The 18,637-nt window shown below is 42.0% G+C and overlaps 1 protein-coding gene across 7 annotated transcripts in view; it reads right to left on the bottom strand.

Moving 5' to 3' along the window:
• The window catches only part of CDKAL1 (CDK5 regulatory subunit associated protein 1 like 1), a 721,376-nt gene that overhangs the window by 195,602 nt on the left and 507,137 nt on the right, over positions 1-18,637 (bottom strand). For 6 of the 7 annotated variants that reach the window (XR_004313468.1, XM_014557197.2, XM_014557199.2 and 3 more), the window contains 2 exons: positions 16,275-16,358; positions 12,984-13,148 (listed from right to left, as the gene is read on the bottom strand). Coding sequence is in view for 6 of the 7 variants with exons in the window: in XM_014557197.2 (XP_014412683.1) it covers positions 12,984-13,148; positions 16,275-16,358 (249 nt within the window). In the remaining variant the exon portion in view is untranslated. Of the gene's footprint in view, positions 1-4,485; positions 4,716-12,983; positions 13,149-16,274; positions 16,359-18,637 lie in introns of those variants that run through there. The other variant, XM_032462575.1, reaches the window with a different exon arrangement.

Here is an 18,637-nt window from a genome sequence, read left to right as displayed (position 1 = left end):
CGACAGGAGAAACAGGCTGTCACTTTCATCATTAGAAAGTGAAAGGGAGGGAGACGAAACTTTATGGGTGAAAGCACGCCTGGCTCTGAAGTGCTCATCCCTGCGGTGCCCACGAAAAGAATTTAAAGTTGCAAGATTATCATCAGCTTAGAAAAGGGCTTTCGCAATCTGCTTATCAAGATGTCAAAGGACTTCAAAGAGCAGGTTGGGTGGCCTGACTGTGATTTTTTTAGCCTTTGAAGAATATATTTATGTCCTAAGCTGAAGTAACAGAAGGTGTCAACCTATTACGTACCGTCTACCTCCCTGTCTCTGGTCAAGGAACCACCCACTCCAGCCTGCACATCGGTGAAAGGCAAGCTCATTCAGCAAACATGTGCTGAGTACCACCTCGGAGCCTGGCGCCGGGCTAGGGCCCGAGGCCGGGGGTGAGCAGGACAGACGGCGTGGCCCTGCTCTCATGAACTTCTGCTCCCACACGCTGTTTTCACTGTTACGCTCGTGCTCAAAAACTTTCCAACATGTGTGGTGGAAACTTCTAGCATTTGCCTGTATCTTCTCCTTAATTATACAGAAGTATGTATTTGCCAAACTCTTAAAGTTGGGTGGGGCCCTGTGAATAGTTCTGGCCAACGGACATAAATAGAAATATCCTGTGCGCCTCCTGCGGTCAGCCTGGGTCCCTGAGTGCCTGTGTGCCGCAGATAATCCCTGGGTCCGAACTGCCCACCAACTGGTACTAGATGTACTGGACTGTGAACACGCGATAAAGCTTCCTCCAGGGTTGATCTGTTACTGCAGCAAAGCCTAAGTTGTCGTGGACCAACACACGTGCTTTGCTGTCCACGGTGGCAGGTGTACGTCCTTCCCTTTGACTTCGAAGCCCAGAGGGCCCACTCTTCATAATGAACAGTATTTCACACTGCCTCTCAACTGCCTGCATCTCCTTGAGAATACGCAGAGAGCCAGGTTTGTTCCCGTGCCTCCTGTCACTTGACTCCTGCTCCTCTCACACTGCGAACCTCCCTCCTCACTCGCCTGATTAAGTCCTCACCTCCAAAGTCCAGTACTAATATCGTCACATCCATGAAACTCTCTGCAGTAGACAGTGTCTGAACACCTTCTTCACACTGAGTCTCCGCACTGTGAACTCCACCTTACAAATACACATTCCGAGACACAGTTCCCATCCTCCTTTGTCCCTCAGGTGCAAACCTGAGACCCAGGTCAAACACTCCGATGCAACATGTACGAGACACGGATTGTGAAGTAAGCTTCATGAAGAAGCAGACAGGTGTTGGGGCTTCTGCCCTATTGGGGCAGGAGGGCCGGAGGCAGCAAATCTTAACCAGCAACTTCTGCGTGGTTTGGGTGCTATTTCCAGAAAACTCAGCAAAGAGTCTGCTCCCTAGCCCTTCCAGTAATTCTATAGATTATCTAGTATCTCTTTTTAAACCCCTTTCTGTTAAACTAACTGAACTGTTTTCGGTTGTCTTCAAAGAACCCTGACCCATTCATTCCCTGATACCTCAAGTCTCCAGTGGTCTCCTATCTTCCAGTCTCTTAAGATCTCACATCATTCAACTGAATACTTTATATTACAGATTTTGTTTTATTAGCACTTATCTTCTCTTCCCAACTAAGTTTCCATCTCCTTGAGGGCAAGGATCACATCTTAGGCTTCTGTATCTCAAGCAGTGCTTGGCACAGCACTGAGTCTGCTTTAGGAATGGATCAGATAACCATGTAATTTACCACACTTTAGAGAATGAGAAAAGGGCACTTATTAATTACACCAGGACAACGGGTATAAACCAGGACCATCCCAGACAAATCAAGACATAATCATACTTGGTCATTGTCGTCTGAATAAAAAGTGAAAGACATTTGAAAGAAAGGTAACGAAGTCAAAATGAAAGCACAAAAGAGCAGTCCTGGACACCTTAGATTTGGTAAGAATCATCCATAAACTTTAATCACAAGAGCAAGTGTATCACCTTGGGTAGCCAGTGCACCTACATAGTACCCTCTCTCTCACCCTAATCCCTTCCAACCAGGCTCACAACAGAATAGCAGTATTACCAGAACCTCCAGACTAAGTCTCCTCAAAGGCCCAAACCACACTCATTATTTCCGTCTCCAACATTTAGCCAGTGCTTAGATAACGTAATGTTCAGTAAGTGCTAAAACGTGTCCTGAGAAGCCAGGCACCACCTGCGTGCTGCATGTGTGAGTAATCCAGGCTCGCGGGGCCCGGTTCTCCTCTCCCGCCCACAGGCCCTCCCGGCTCTGGGAGTCTGCCTGTGCCTCTCTCTGCCTCAAGCATCCTGCTCCTTCTGCCCCTCTCCGCAACGTGGGCAAAGGACGCAGAGGAAGGGAGAGCGCCTGTCCAGTCCCACCCCGACGCCCCTTTGTGAGAGTGCACAGCGCTGCAAAGAGCACGTCACGTGTCTGAGCTGCTCTAACCCAGGCTAGGAAAAGCCTCACCACCGAGCACACAGTAGAGGCTCGTGAAATAGTAGCTGTCATTGCTATCAAAGCACATTCGTTCCCCGATGCATGCGATTCCCACCACCAGGCCCCAGCGACAAGCCAAGCGCAGGAGGAGGAAAATTATCATCAGTGATTGCGCAATTAGTGATGCAAGTGAAATGGAAGCTAATTGTCTAACATCAGCTCGCTCTGATGCTACTTTGGATGGTAGTCAAATTGGTGCATGGGAGGTACCGCAAACACACTAAATACATTTTTGAAATGACATAATCATCCGAGTTCAGCTGTGATGCCCGATAAAATACAGCTCAGGAGCACAGAATAAAAGCTACATATCTGGACTGTGAAACCCAAATATGTCCTAATGGATCTTCAAATGCGATTAATTATATGCCCTATGAAAGGAAGAAATGGACTAAATATTACATGTGCTATGGTTTTAATTGTGACACCAATTTAACATATGGGCAGTGAAGAATTCTATCTTATATAAAAGGTAAAGAGAAAAAAGAAATCAGCAAAACTGCTTGGGATTGGAGCCAGTCTCTTGGGGGTGGAAGGGAAAAAAAGGAAAGAACACACCCTCATTTGCTTCTAACACGGTTAGCTGATCTGTTTGAAATTAGACCCACTTTCAACTGTTTTAACTTAATTATTAAGCTGTTTCTTAGCCTCATGAATGCAGTTTTCATGCGCTTTCAAATCTGGCCCTGAACTAATAGACCCTTTCACTTCAGTGGTTTTGGAAATGAATGTGAGATAGAGAGGAAAGCATTTTAACGATGCTTTTCTAAGGGTCAGAGCTCTGAAAATATAGTATAGTCTGTACATAAAATTCAGTACACCTGAATATCCTGCTGGCCCTTTGCCTGGTAATGAGGTAAGCACGCCACCCTCTAAAGCCTCTGCTTCCTTGCTAAGTGCAGTCGGCTGTGCTGGGGCTGAGCTACGTAACTGCTCAAGTGAGGCCATCGTTAGGATCAAAGTCCCGACAGATGAGAAACAGGTGGCAGCCAGGCACCCTGGGGTAGCCATCCCTTCCCTTCTGAGAGAGAGAATGCTGGGGACAGGTCTCCATTCTAGAATGTTCTCCTTTAAAAGGGGGCAGAAGGAACAAGAGGAAGAGAAGTCTGTCAGTAAGAACAGCCCATGCTGGAAGACTGCGGCTAAGTCTCCTCCTGTTACTTTGTTAGTCTCACTGTGTGGAGGAACCCCTGAATAAATCTGGTTTCCTGTACTGTTTTGTAGGGAATCAGTGGCCGATGATCACCGCATTTGAAATGATGAAAGACTGCACAATTTTACCCTCATTGCTTAAAGTAAAATAATCCCTTAGCATGGATCACAAATTTATAATAATTATTATTCATTATCATTAGCCAGTATTCATTGTAATAGCTCCAATTTATTGATTGCTAAGCCATTTCCATGCACATCCTATGAAGTGGGTACTATGTTATGCCCCCTTTACAGAGGAGAGAACTGAGGCAGAGGGGTGGAGTAACTCCCCCAAGGTCTATTTCTTACTGTGAAACAAGGATTCAAATACAGGTAATCAGACTCCAGAATCCAGAATCCACATTCTTATTTGCTATACTATGCTGCCTACTGAAGACTGATGGAAGTAAAGCACCTGTTAGAAAATTAAAGTAAAAATTTTTTTTTAAAAAGCCAGTAAATCAGATTTTTTTTATCTTTACTGAATCCCTTTATCAAATATTAATATACCTACTACGCACTGGGCACTCTGTCCACAGTATCTAATTTAACCTTCTGCAAATTAGGTATCTCCATTTTACAAATGAAGAGACTGATTCAAGGAAGCATGTTGTATGACATCACAGGAATTGTAATCTGAACCCACGACCAACAGATTCCAAATCTTGAGCTCTTTTCACAAAGCCACGCTACCTCTTCTTTCTTTAAAGTGATTCTTTATTACTAGGAATCAACCTAAAAAGAGAGAAACTTTGGAATAAAACTGACTACTTTTAAGTTCAGAATTAGGAGAATTTTCTTCTTTGCTCTCTTCTGCCAGGCTCAAAATAGCTCTGACTTCTTAAGAATCGATCTTAGAAATGGTAGGATTCAGGTGATTTGTTCTAACATGGGCCATAAAAGGAGAAAGAACATCAGAAGTAAATCTTTCAGGCTGTATCCAGCAGCAGCAGTAGCGCTCATATTCGTCTGTATCCCGAGGCAGACTTACAGCTTGAATACCACTTTTAACAGAACACAGAGAAGATGATTAATATTGTCCATTTTCCCATCATCCCCTCCCGACTTCCTGTACCTAATGTAAGCTTACTGTAGTATATAAAAGGCAACTACTGTCCGATATAAATAAAACTCCTGCAACTCAAAAGGGGAAAGGCAGCACAGGCCAGGGGTTAAAGATCCAGGCTTGAACCCACACCCATCAGGATGGCAACTACAAAGAAACCCCAGAGAACAGTCAGTGCTGGGGAGGATGTGGAGACATTGGAACCCCTGTGCACTGCTGGTGGGAAGGTTAAGTGGTATAGCCACTGTGAAAAACAGTATGGTAGGTCCTAAAAAAATAAAAATAAAAGTACCATGTGATCCAACAGTTCCACTTTTGGGTATATACTCAAAAGAATTAAAAACAGGGTCTCAAAGAGGAATCTGTGCAACCACGTTCATAGCACCATTATTCACAATAGCCAAAAGGTATAACAACCCAAGTGTCCATTGATGGATAAATGGGTAAACAAAGTGTACAAATATACAACTAGATATTATTCAGCTTTCAAAAGGAGGGACATTCTGACACATGCAGCAACAGGGATGAACTTTGAGGACATGATGCCAAGTGAAATCAACCAGTCACAACAAGACAGATACTGTATGTTTCCCTTATATGAGTTCACAGAGACAGAGAGGTGGCTGCCAGGGGCAGTGCGCAGAGGTGAACGGGGAGTTGTTTAATGGGCTAGACTTTCAGTTTTGCAAGACAGAATGAGTTCCAGAGATGGGCTGGACTGTGAACACACTTAACACTACTGAACTGTACACTTGAAAGCGGTTGAGATGGTAAACTTCATGTTCTACATATAGTCACAATTCAAAAATAAGAACACAGGCTTGAAAGTTGGTAAGACCTGAATATAAATCCTGGCTTGCCTCTCCCAGTTTCTAATTTTGTGACTCTGCATAAGTTATTGATTCAGCTACTGATGCTCGGATTCCTCATCTCTGAAAGAGGGATCAGAGTAGTACCTGCCTGACAGCACGGATGTTATAAGGATGATACGAGCGAACGTGTGTGAGATGTAGTGCTTGGCCCATAATAAACACTCCATAAATACTGGTTTTGTGTCACAGCAGCAGGCATGGAGTATGTAGCCAATGGCAACGCAGAGTGGTACAGAGGAAAAGTCCCTCGCAATCTCTCCAGAGGCCACAAGGGGTGGCATTTGTTACCCTGCGGGTTTGAACACGGCCCAGGGTTTGGCTCACCGCCTTGAAAGCTCAGAAACCGAAATGCTCACCATCTACAGAGGAGACCATGCGGCCTGGACACAGGACACCAGTGTAGAAAATTAGAATGCCAATTTATAAACAGCTCATTTATAGCGGGCTGCTCAAATTTATTTTCTTCCTGCAGGAAGGCAGACTTGCATAGGAAGGCAAATCATTATCAGAGGGTGGACTGGTAATCATGAACTCAGCAAAGGAATGTAAATGCATCGAAGGCACAATGGTACCAGGCTATGGCAACCACATGCATTCATTTCTAGACAGGAATGGTTTTCAGACTTTTTAAAGTCCTCTGGCCAAAGTGGCCTTTCTTCTGGGAAATAAGCGTTACTGCCAATGTTGGCTCCGAATCACTTTGTTTTGTTTTTTTTGGGGGGGGGGGGATTAGGTTTATTTATTTATTAAATGGAGGTGCTGGGGCTTGAACCCAGGACTTGTACATGCTACGCACGCCCTCCACCACTGAGCTGCACCCTCCCCTGAATCACTTTGTTTTGCTTGCATGTCTGACCACTCCTACACTCTGGCCACTTTACTACCTTCCGTCAGGTTGCCGGCAACTCCTGCAGGCCTAGGAGCTAGTTGTCTCCTTAAGGTAATTCTGCCTGTCTTTGACCAAACGGGTGTTGGGTTTCATATGAGGTAATGTTACTCATCTCAGATACTTCAGCAATAGAGACTTTCAGGTATTTTGTATAAAAGCCTGACAAAAACCATAAGAAACATTCATTTAATTTCTTCATACTAGGGTAACCATCAAGATACACTGCTAAGTGAAAGCAGCAAGTGTCTGCCATTTATATAAGTTAAAGAAGGTGATAAAAAATATGTACAATATGTGTCTGTGTCTGTGTGTGTGTCTGTTTATACTGTTAAAACAAGCCATTGGAAGAATAAACTGAAAACTAAAACAAAAACAGTTCCTAAATAGGTAAGAAAGGAAACAGGGTGGAAAGGATAGGAGTAAGTAGAAGGTGGGCTTCTCGGGACATACTTTTGCAGATGTGATTCTGCAAATTATTTTACATAATTATGAAACAAAATTCAATTTAAAAATTCAAAGAAGTTGAAAACTAATACTTCTACTTGTGTAGTCATTTGTTGGTATAATTGTATGAATTATTATTATTTCAGGTGACTTTAAAACCATCATTTGCCTGGACAGCCCTAGTGGGATACACTCTAAGAACAGAAACAACTGCAAAACTAGCACCACCTCTGACAGTTTCCAGGCATCGTATTGTTGGCAGAAGTACTGGTATGGTTACTATTAGACAGTTATGTGCATATTACAGGATAAGCCAAATGAATAATTATGTTGTGTTACTCTGAAGTGGGATGGAAGGAAAAATTTACAGATGCAAGACAATCTCAGAATCTGACTTGGATGAGAGCATCAGTATGAACTGGAAAAAAAAGGAGGGGGAAGACTTTCTAGCTCTACCTGCTGAAAGGTATAAAAACAATGACCAATTAAATAGTCCACCCTGATGTCTCTAAATACCATTTTTTTTTTTAAACTTAGAAAAACCAAGGCTCCTTAGAGACATGGCTGATTCCAGGTCTGGAGCAGAGAATGTCCAAGATAAGCCTGGAACATCTTGTCATATTGAAAAGCAAAGAAACTTCCAAAGACTTCAGGAGCTCCGTCAAAAGGACTGAGGAGCCAATTTGAAGAGTTTCCACTCTCCAAAAATGCAGCCATTTGAACACCAATTAAATGCAGTAACTGCAACAAATAAAACCATATCAAATATGCAATATCCACAAGTTTATAATAATATTTAAAAAAAAAAACCTTATTGGTTACTTTTCAAGGATGCTACAGAATCAACTTAAATTTTTTCTTCCTCTTTTTTTTTTTTTTTTTAATGAGGGGGAGGTAATTTATTTATATTTGGAGGTGGCACTGAGGATTGAACCCAGGACCTCCTACATGCTAAGCAGGCACTCTACCGCTTGAGCTATACCCTCCCCCACCAGAATTTACTTAAATTTTTAAAACTGATAAACAGAGAGAAAGGCAGCAAGCCTTTATCTCACCTTTCCTGGCTGAACTGTACTTCAGGGTTAACAAAAGTGAAGAAGACCAAGTTTCTCTCACGGAAGTACTTTTAGCTAATAAATGAGGAAGGAGAGTCAGAACTAGAATGCCACCACTTTGAAACCCCTCAGGACTCCATGAATTTAGGCAACACTGGTCAACCACAAACACATAAAGAGACAACCAGACGTTATATGCCTCATAATGGAAACACATAGCATCCTCTGAAGGCATCCCATCAAAAACTCAAACCTGAATCTGATTAAGCCTCTAACTCTCACTACCAATTTATAAAACAAATGGAGAACAGAGAAGCCTGTTAAATTGTATCAGAGGATGCAATTAGCAATTCCAGACTGTGGGAAATGCTGCAGGACAAACAACCTGGCTGCTTCTGCAAATAAACTGCAATACAAAGAGAGAAAAGAGAGAGAGAAAAGGCAGCACCTACAGATTTAAAATGACTTACAACAGGTACTAACTAGTTGCAATGAGTGGACCTTATTTGCCTCCTGATTCAGATAACTGCTTAAAAAATTGCAAAATCTGAACACTGAGTTGCCATTAATAGGACAAAGAATTAACGTTAATTATTTTTAGTTTGATACTGTACTGTGATTATGTTTTTAAAGGGAATCTTCATCACTTAGAGATATTTTCTGATAAATATCTTGATGAAATAAAATGATAAATGGGATTTCCTTCAAAAGAATCAGAGTGGGATGGAGAGCGAGAGCACAGGTGACGTAACTGACACAGGGTGGCAGGTAAGCTCGAAGTCGTCTATAACAGAAGACTTTCACGAGAGAGTTAAAACAAAACAGCTTTTTGATCTCATTCTTTGATGATGACCCTCAGATAATTTTTCATATTATCAAATAGTCATGGATTTTGGTACAGGTGACATTAGGTCCTGTTTACCCAAAGGTTTTCTTCAGACGGAATGCCTGAACAGCACAGCAATTTTCTAAGGAAACTTCAGCTGTATAAAGAGAACATCACGTTAAATTGGATATGTTACCACAAGTTTAAGTTCCATGAGAAAACATGGTAAAAATATCATGCTCTTAATATTTTAAAAACTGTGTTTTCCCAAGTTCTATCTTTTGGCCTGTTTCACTAAACACACACACACACACATAACCTCTGCCTATCCCCACCATCATTTATAAAAATGACCCCCTCTGAAGAACCGTTAATATGTAAATGAGAGATGATCTCCATCATCCAAGGAGATGTTGTTCAACTCTACTTTCTGAAGGTAGTATTGTAAAAACCTGGTGTTATTACCTTAGGTATTAAAACTGCTTTGACAGATATCAAACACTCCTCCCCACTTCAGAGTTAGTTTCCTGGAAGAGAGGTTCTCAAACTTCAGCGTGCATTAGTATTGCCTGGAGAGCTTGTTGAAAAACAGATTGCTGGGCTCCTCTCCCAGAGCTTCTGATTCAGGTCTGGGTTGGGGCCCAAGAATTTGCATTTTTAACAAGTTCCCATATATTGCTGATGCTGCAAGTCTGGGGACCACACTTGTGAATTACTGTCCTAGGAAATCTATATATATGCCCTGCTTCCTCCCATCTCTTCTTCCTCTTAGGAACAAAGTCCCCTGACATAATCTATCTGTCTTTGATTTATATTTAATCTCTTTGAGTCTATTAAAATTATTGACTAATTATTGGAATATTTATTGCATAACCTTTTTCTGAAATTAATTATCCTTAAGTGATACTTACTAGAAAATGTTCCCTATTAGAGGTGGCGTTTTGGCTCCCATCTTCCCGAAAAATAATCAGACTAATTTTGTCTCTCTGTCCTATTCTCCCCTTCTCTTCCTCCACTCCTCTAACCAAACTGAAAAGAGGAAGAGTAATAATCATTAGAAGATGGTACTATATGCTGTTTTTATTAGAATATCATTTCTTAGGAGACAGCAGTAACCTTTTCACCTCTAGCTTTCTTTTTCCACCATGTTATGGGCATTTACATAACTACTATCATTTGGAAATAACAAGGCCTGATTTCTACTAGTATTTATAGAATTCAAAGTCCTGCCACAGGGTAGGCATTTAATCCATTTTCGTTGAATGAAACACTTCAGTCACAGAGTCTCAGAGACAATGGAGGCTCAGGGAACCTCAGTGATGTATAAAAGGTCACCTTTTGTTACCGCAAATGCCAGAATCCTATAATCCAGATCTCAACTCCCACTCAGCCTGTGCTTCTTCCCCTAGTCCGCTGGACCTCTCGCCAGTTTTATCAGAAGAGGTCAACAGTGTCTAGAGTGAGCCAAAGTAAATCCCAAGTAGCACAGGGCTAAACACTTAAAGGATAATCATAAAATTCCCAATTAAGGAAGTACATTTACTATGGAAAATTATTTCCTTACACAATACTTTGCTATAGATGCTTTGGCTTTTCTAGATTTCTTTACAAAGTGGGTAGGAGGAGGTTATTATTCTAGACAAACTCAGAAAAAGCATAGAGCATTTAAGAAGACAGAAATTCTGACAGGACTGGTTTCTCTGGCACTGGATAGATTATCCTAATACAGAAATTCACCACTTCCCGGCTCCAATACCACGTGCAGTGCATGACCACAGCTAAATAATTAAACAAGACCAAAATTGTTAGTACCATGGTCATCTTTAGAGCCTCATCTTTCTAGCTAGATTTGGGAAAAAGGGAAAATAATCACTTAGTAACTATTTACTATGTCCCAAGAATAGTATTTTAGGTGGTTTACATACACCATTGAATGTATTCTGCTCAACAATCCTATGAAATTGACAGTATCATTTCCATTTAACAGACTAAACTAATGCCCAGAGGAGTCACGTGCCTGGGGTAAACTGGCAAGTTCAGATGCAAACTCAGGTCTATCTGATCCCAGGGTCACATGTCATCCACAGAGTTAAACTCATTTCTTCATTGAAGAGTTCCAGCACCTTGATCAGTGCTCAGAGAGCTCGAGAGACATGATTATAACCTCTATCATCGACTTCTAAATCCTATAAAAATGGAAGCTGTTTTCCTCCTGCTGAATTTGTTTTGGTTCATATCATCAGCAAAAGCATTTGTAACACCAGGACAAATTCATGAAAGAGGGCATGTTGACCCCAAGTTTGGCATATCTTTAAAAGCTGACAAATAATGAAGCGGAAAGCTCTGTTCATTAATATATATGAAGTCACAAAGGGTGATAAAGGACTTGCCTGATGTTTCCCTTCATGTAAATGTCCAAATCCATATTCCTAACCCTTTGGCCTCATGCATGCTATCAGACTATAATTCCTAGGGGCCCAGAAAGGCCAGCGGTCAACTGACCTTTATCCTCATCTCATCTAGAACTTTCGGGTCAGCCCGGCTCAGAGGGCTGGTGGCAGAATTGATGACACCACTCCCCAGGCTGGAGGGAGGGAGAGGAGAGCAGAAAAGGCAGCCCCGTGGAATGTAAACAGGGCCGCCCCTTTAGACAGTGATGTCACAGTTCTCCACACGTAGCGGCGTCTGTGAATAAGGAACTAATGAAAGGATCCGACTTTCCCTTATTTACCTGTTTTTAATGTGATGTTTTAAAACACCAGCCTTGTCAATAGGCATACAAGAAGGAATTAAATCAGGCAGGGACTTTGAAATCCTAATTTGCTACTATTGCCATTTGTTGTAAAATCCTTTTCACTGTGGCAATTTAAAATCAACCTTGAAAAACATATTGTGAGGAAAACCAAAATTTAAAAAGCCACTTCCTTTAAAATTTGTGAAGTATGAGTTAACAAATCAAAAGCCAAATCTCTAACAATATAATTTACATGCTGGATTACAGTTCCTTCCTGGCCATCCATCCAAACCCCCAAGTATGATGTATGAATTTTTTTCCTAAACAGCAGCAAACATCAGTGGTTATGCTTATCAAGTATATAGCGTTCCCTCCTGGTTGAGCAAGAGGACACACTTGGCAGGGTTGTAACAAAGGCCAGTCTATGTCTTTCCGTTACCACTCAGATGGCCGTGCACACCGATTTTTCACGTGTCCTCGTCAAGCTCACGGGAGGTGTCGCTCATGTTTGGACACCGGAGTCCATCAGCACCATACATGAGAATACAGATAATAGGACCCTCTTTGTCACTATTTCTCAAGTATAATTAATGTGCCTTTGCCATTTATTTTGAGGGAAAAGATAATACCTATATTAAAACAATTTTGGAATTGTAAAGCCAGATAAATATCACTCATCACTTTTCTGAATGTTAAGTCATCGCTTTATACTTTTTTTTGGAGCACTTAACAATTGTGTTGAAGAAGGGACATCAAATGATGCTTAGAAATGTGATACACATTTTCATTTCACACTCCATCAGCTTTTACAGCTGTAGCTCAATGAAATGTAAGAGAGCGCTTGGCAAACAGCCATAGTTACCAAGGTATAAAACAGGGGTCAGGTTACTTTTTTATAGAAAGGAAAAAAATATTTAATTTTCACTCCACATGACTAAAGCAGATATTCAGCTAACACCCTCGAGAAAGGCACCGTCACCACACATACTGACATGGTTTAATGCCTGTTTAACTGTATTAAAAACAGCTTCATAAAGCACGGAAATTTTCCCTTCCTCATCCCCTTCCACTCAAGACCTACTGACACAGAAACATACTGCATCAGATCATCTTTGGTGGTAAATTTTTCACCTGAAAATAATGGCTTTTGCCCTGTTTCTAGCCTAGACGCAGAAACAGCTTCCCTTCACAGGCAGAGAAGCAAAGCTACAAGCATCAGCGAAAATGCATCTTTTTAATTCAGATTTCAATCTGTCAGAAAGGATTAAAGCCTCATGCATAAATAAAAAGGGAACTATAAATGATAACAGAAGCAGGGTCGGAAATCACTGGGCTCCCACCGCTGCTGTGTCACTGGCAGGGGAGGGGAAAGCATCTTTTACTCACCTCTGTTAAACCCGAGACTTCTCCTTTTGCTAATGGTTTGCTGATGGATGGCGTGTGTACTTTGGCATCTGATACTGGCTGCCCTTTCATGAAATGTTTTCCTGATTCATAAATGTCCACTTCGACCATTTTCCCCAGGAATGTGGGGTTCTTTGGCACTAAAACCTAAAAAAAAAAAAAAAAAAATTACAGGAGGCTTAATTTCTCAAAATAAAATTTTACTTGAGAACAGTTTCAGTTTTATAGAATGACTGTAAAGACAGCACAGAGCGCCGGCATACCCCACACATGGCTTCCCTGTTACTAACACTGCACAGTGGTTTGATGTATTTGTCACAATTGATAAGCCAATATTGATACATTACTATTGACTGAAGTCCACACTGTATTCAGATTTCCTCAGTGGCCCCTTCATGTCCTTTTCCCCTTCAGGGATCCCATCCTAAGCGGGCTCTATCTTCCAGCTGCTGAAGGCTCTGGGGATCTGGGGAAGGGAAGGCATTCCTGGGAGGGGCATGGGGCTGCAGACAGCGCTCTCTCCTTGCAGGATGCCCATGGTCCTCAGGCATGTGGAAGGCTGGCCAGGGATCCCCACTCCCGCAGCCCTCAGCCAGCTGCTCTTGGACAGGCCTTTGATATACTGCTCTTGGCTGTCCCAGGCAATGAAGGACCGAGACAGCACCGACGAAAGCCTTGTACTTTTAATACGGTCCAAGTCAGCTGTCAGAGCCACGATCTGAGCAGCCACTTCAAATCAAGGCCCATGTTTGTGCGCGTGTGTGGGTGTGCACAAGCGTGTGTGTTTTGGGGGAAGAGGCAGAACATTCATAATTATTTTTATCTTATTTGGGGGGGCAGTAATTAGGTTTTATTTGTTTATTTTATTTAAATGGAGGTACTGGGGATTGAACCCAGGACCTCCTGCATGCTACACAGGTACTCTACCACTGAGCTATACCCTCCCCAGGATGAAGAACATTTAAAAGCCACCTTTTCAATATTCTAAGACTTGGTGTTTGGAGCTAAATGACTCTTTTAAACTGACAGTTGCCCTTTATTTCTTTGGCTCTGTTATAAAATCCATGTATTCGTTAGTCCAACCTCCATATAGTATCAGCTCCTCGGAAGGACACTTTGGCTGGTTCACAGGAAACTGTCGGATGGTCTGCTTCCACTAGAGATGCCTGTAAAGGTACTTGTTTACCTCGAGGATGCCTCCCCTCCTTTGGGACTTACACGCACTCTGTGTGTTAGGTCTCCCTCACACTTCTATTTCAGTCCTGGACCTACTTGCCAGTCTTTTCAAGTCAGAATCCAAAATAAACAGACCAATTCTCATTCAGCAATAGTTTGATATCTAGATACAATCTTCACTTCTGGAAGTCATCTTTTTTTAGAAAAATGATTCCTATGAAATCTTTCATATGCTTGGTTGTAGAGACAAACAAACAAACAAACAAAAAAAAAACTCAGATCAGAGCCAGAAGTTCCACAGCCAATTTCTCTGTGAGGCAGAAATGGATCTCGGTCTTTCTGAGTTTGATTTTTTATGGCCACTGAGTGCACTGCTTCATCAAAGCATAGGAGAAAGGTCACCTGGGCGGTGGGTTACTCACGGCAAGCAATGAACTAAAAGAACGTTAGTATCAGGATCTGAAAGCCCTTTTAAATCAGCTTTTTATAAAACAAGAAAATCTCTAGAGGAAACTGTCCCTGGGAGATGTGGTACTATTCTGGGGGAAAAGAACTCCCCTTGATCTGCTGCCTTGATCTGAATGAAGGGCTCAGTGTTTCCTTCCCCCTCCGGTTTTAATAATTGGAAAGAGCCCGACTGCTTTAAATGGGAGGAAACAGCTAATGAGGCATGCCATCGCCTTTAAAATGAAGGGGGGAGAAGTTCCCTGCTGAGGTGAAAACCCAGATGGCAAGAGAAAGGAGAGGAAAGAGGCAACCAAAATATAATCAAGCTTCTCCAAAGGGCTGAGCAGAAGGTTGGCCTGAATCGGAAAATGGCTCTCTGGAGTCAATTAATGAGATGGAAAATGGGGGCGAGACTCAGCTCGAACATGGAGTGCTGGGAATCCGTCCTCGACTGTAGTCTCGACGGGGACCGAAAGGGACGTGCTCGATCTGGGTCTTGAGAAGCTCCCCGACATGTCCTGTGGCCCAAGTGCCCAGTCGGAGGTTGCTCCACGCGGAACATCAGCGCTGGAGGCCTCTTCAGCCACGGCTCCCTGCTTTTCCCTCACACAGGCGGTCCGCTTCTCCTGACCATTCCTTGGCTGACTTGCCCTCCCTGGCCTTAAGAGCCTTCCCAAGCCACAACCCACAGAAAAGAATTTCCCTTCTCATTTGATGAGAAAGGAGTAAAAAAGTATGAAAACCCACCTGAGATTAAGAAAAGTTAGTACAATCCAGGAACAGCTCATGAAACCCCTAAGCCCCGAAGCCCCTCTCTGCTAGAAAGGCATGTCACCTCCTCCTTGGCCTTTCCCAGGGTCAGCGGCCCTGCAGGAGGCACTCTGTTTCCTCCAGTCACTTGTGAGTGGCTTTGCCACCTGGGGAAGTAGAATCCCAAACGCTGACACAGAGGCCTGGCTGCCGGTGGGGCAGAGCAGGCGAGCTTCTACGAGCAGGGACAGGTGGACAGTGAGTGGGAGCCCTTCGGGCTGGCCTTGAAGGAAACTCTCAAAGTCAAGTTGGTCTGCTCCTCGTGCTGGTCTCCAGAGTTGTTCACAAGATTTGAGCCAAGTCCAACAAACAGACTCTTTTCCCTTTGCCCCTAGCATTTTCTATCAAAGTGGAAAAAAAACCAAAACCAAAACCAAACAACTAGAACTAAACAAAACTAAAAAAGCCAACCAACCAACCAACCCACCCAAACCCGTGTGAGTCCTGTGACAGCGAGAGGAAAGCACTGCCCTTCCAGGCTGATGCCGCCGGTTCAGACATCCTTCCTGTCTTCCGGACAGAACTCTCCCCTCTACGCTGCCAGGCTGTGGGGATCCTGGCAGTGATAACTGCCTGTTCCAAGCTCCCCAAAGCCAGCGGCGGGCCCTGTCAAAGATTAATGAGGACTAAAACACACTCATTCCTTTGTATAGAATGTTCTGTAGATTAAGCCACAAAGATAAGCCTCCTGTTAGCCTGGCTGGCTTGATGCTATAAAATAGCCTTCCTGTGACAACACTGTACAACACTCCCCTACTTTAAGTCCCTTTTGCTTAAACTGAGGTGCTTTCAGAACTCCTCATTCTGGAGAAATCCTAAGAATACGGAAGTGTCTCTCACCTGTTCATAGAATCGATTGTGTGCAACGTAAAACTTGCAATCAAAAGATTCTTCCGTTACTAACACTTGTTGTCTTTCACCAACCTGCAGAGAGAAGGGGGAAGAAAAAGGACAGGTCAGGGTAAATCCCTGAGAATCCAAAATAAATGTCAACCAAAATAGTTACAGACTTTTAAGTGATGTCTTCTTGAATTTAAAGTAGATTCTAGATTGCTAGCTACTTAACAGTCAATACAAGAATCACTGACTCAAATTTCCTGAAAGACATTATTATCTGTATATTAATATAAAATGTGTAGAGTATGTAATCTTTTTTCTTACAGAATTATGAAACAAAACTTGATCTTATTTCCTCCTTCAACATAAGTTTGATAATTAAGGCTTCTAAGACATACAAAAATCTTCTAAATATCACTTTGTTTCTTGAAACAAAGTTGCAAAACAAGCCAGAACAAGCTGCTTCTAATTCAAATTCATGAAAATATTTTGGCAATAGGAAACTGGTAATAAACATTCATTTGAGTTATGAGGGATGTAACACTAGAGAAAATGCCTCAAAAACCAATCATTAAGTCCTTATACTGAACCATTTCTCACGTTCTACGTGATTCTGAAATTATTGATTAATTCAGTTATTTACTTATTATATACATTTTCTGTATCATGCGCGACTGTCTCTTTTTTGCTGCAGCCATGACCCCATAGTCATTTCATTTAAGGTGAAGACAGCAAAAATATAGGACTGTTAATTCTCTACAGGATCTATATTTATGATCTGAGCATGCATTTTTAATAACCAAGGAGTTAAATCAGCCAGAACATTGGTTAAAGCAATGAGACCATTCTAAAATATTCTGCCATTTCCAAGTTTATTCCACTGTGAAATGCAACATTTAAAGTATCAATTACTTTTTTTTTTTTTTTTTACAAGGTTGTCAAAATGTCTGATGGAGCAAACCAGCTGTACTGAATGGTTGTCCCTGGAATTATTTTTGCCATTGATACTTGATAAATACAACCCTCCATGTTAAAGCACACTGGCAAGATTTTTTAAATGAAATCTCTATTCTCATATGCAGGGACTTGTCACCCTGTTCAGGCAGTTACCATTTAGGAAACATAAACACAGCTGCACCAAGGAGACCACCTAACAATTAAAAAGAAAAACCCCAAAACATCAAGCTCTCTTCTCCAGCATACAATGCCAACACCTAAACACACCATAATTTGCGGTCTTTTTCACTCTCATTCACATGCAGCTCCCCTCAGCCAAGGTGGTGCGGTCTCTAGGACGATGCTCATCAAAGACCCACTTCCTTCACTCCCTGAAAACCAGTGAAGTTCCTGCAACCTTAATCTCTTTAAAAAAAAAAATCAAGGAGCAACAACAAGAAAGTTCCCCCAACTTCTACTTTGAGCTTAATGGCCCAGTTTCTTAAAAAAGACTGATGGGTATTGGCTTTCACTGAGGTATATTCTTCTGGAAGAAAACATAGGATGTTTGCACTCATTTCACAGTGTGAGTTGCTTATAACTTAGGATAAGTATCTGTTGATGGTTCTTAAGGAAATCTGCAATTACACTTCATCTAACATTAAGTTTTCAGGAAATTAATCTAATACAATACGAGATTACAGAGCCACTGAAAACATACACTGCTTCTTTCCTCTTGCTGGAACTAATGTGGACAGTTGTAGTCATCATTTTGGGGCTATTCGATTTTATCTGGAGAGAATAATGACAGTAATTTACACACAGAGTTAGAAAGACTTGCTATGTTTCTACAGTAGAGGGCAGGGCTTTTGATCAACCGTCAGAGAACCACATGCTCGTGAGTTTTTCACTATTATTTGCCAAAGGGATTCAGTAAAACTGCTATGGGCAGTAATTTACAGTGGCAAACACGTCTCCAGTCACCTTTTTGGTTCCCTCAGTCATGGATTTTGTTTCATTGGTGAGATTCTTCAAGTTCCCCAGAGGACGCTGAGCCAAAATGAGCCTAAGCAAGCTAGGACTTGGATCAAAAGCTGATGCAATCTATCCCCGCCCCCTAAAAAAGCCAACAGAAACAAATAACAAATGCTCTACCCAGTGCTTTTTTTTTTTTTAAGGATGAAGTTGCAATGAAGTAATATCAAATACAATCTTTAAGAAAATCAACTGTTTCAAATAACCTTAAAAACAACAACAAAGTTAAGGAAGGGGGCAGTTTAGCTGGAACTCTGGAAGAGGCAACTTTGTCTTGGTGACAAACTTAGGGGCCAAAGGTATGAACAGAAGCCTCAAATCTTTCTGAAAATGAGCCACCTTCCTCTCTGCTTTCCAACTGTTTTCCCCCCAACCCCACATGATAACTCAGTATA

This window comes from Camelus ferus, chromosome 20 (assembly GCF_009834535.1).
Source record: "Camelus ferus isolate YT-003-E chromosome 20, BCGSAC_Cfer_1.0, whole genome shotgun sequence".
Taxonomy (NCBI): domain Eukaryota; kingdom Metazoa; phylum Chordata; class Mammalia; order Artiodactyla; family Camelidae; genus Camelus; species Camelus ferus.
Note: the sequence above shows the minus strand (reverse complement) of the source record. Positions and strands in the feature narration are given on the sequence as shown.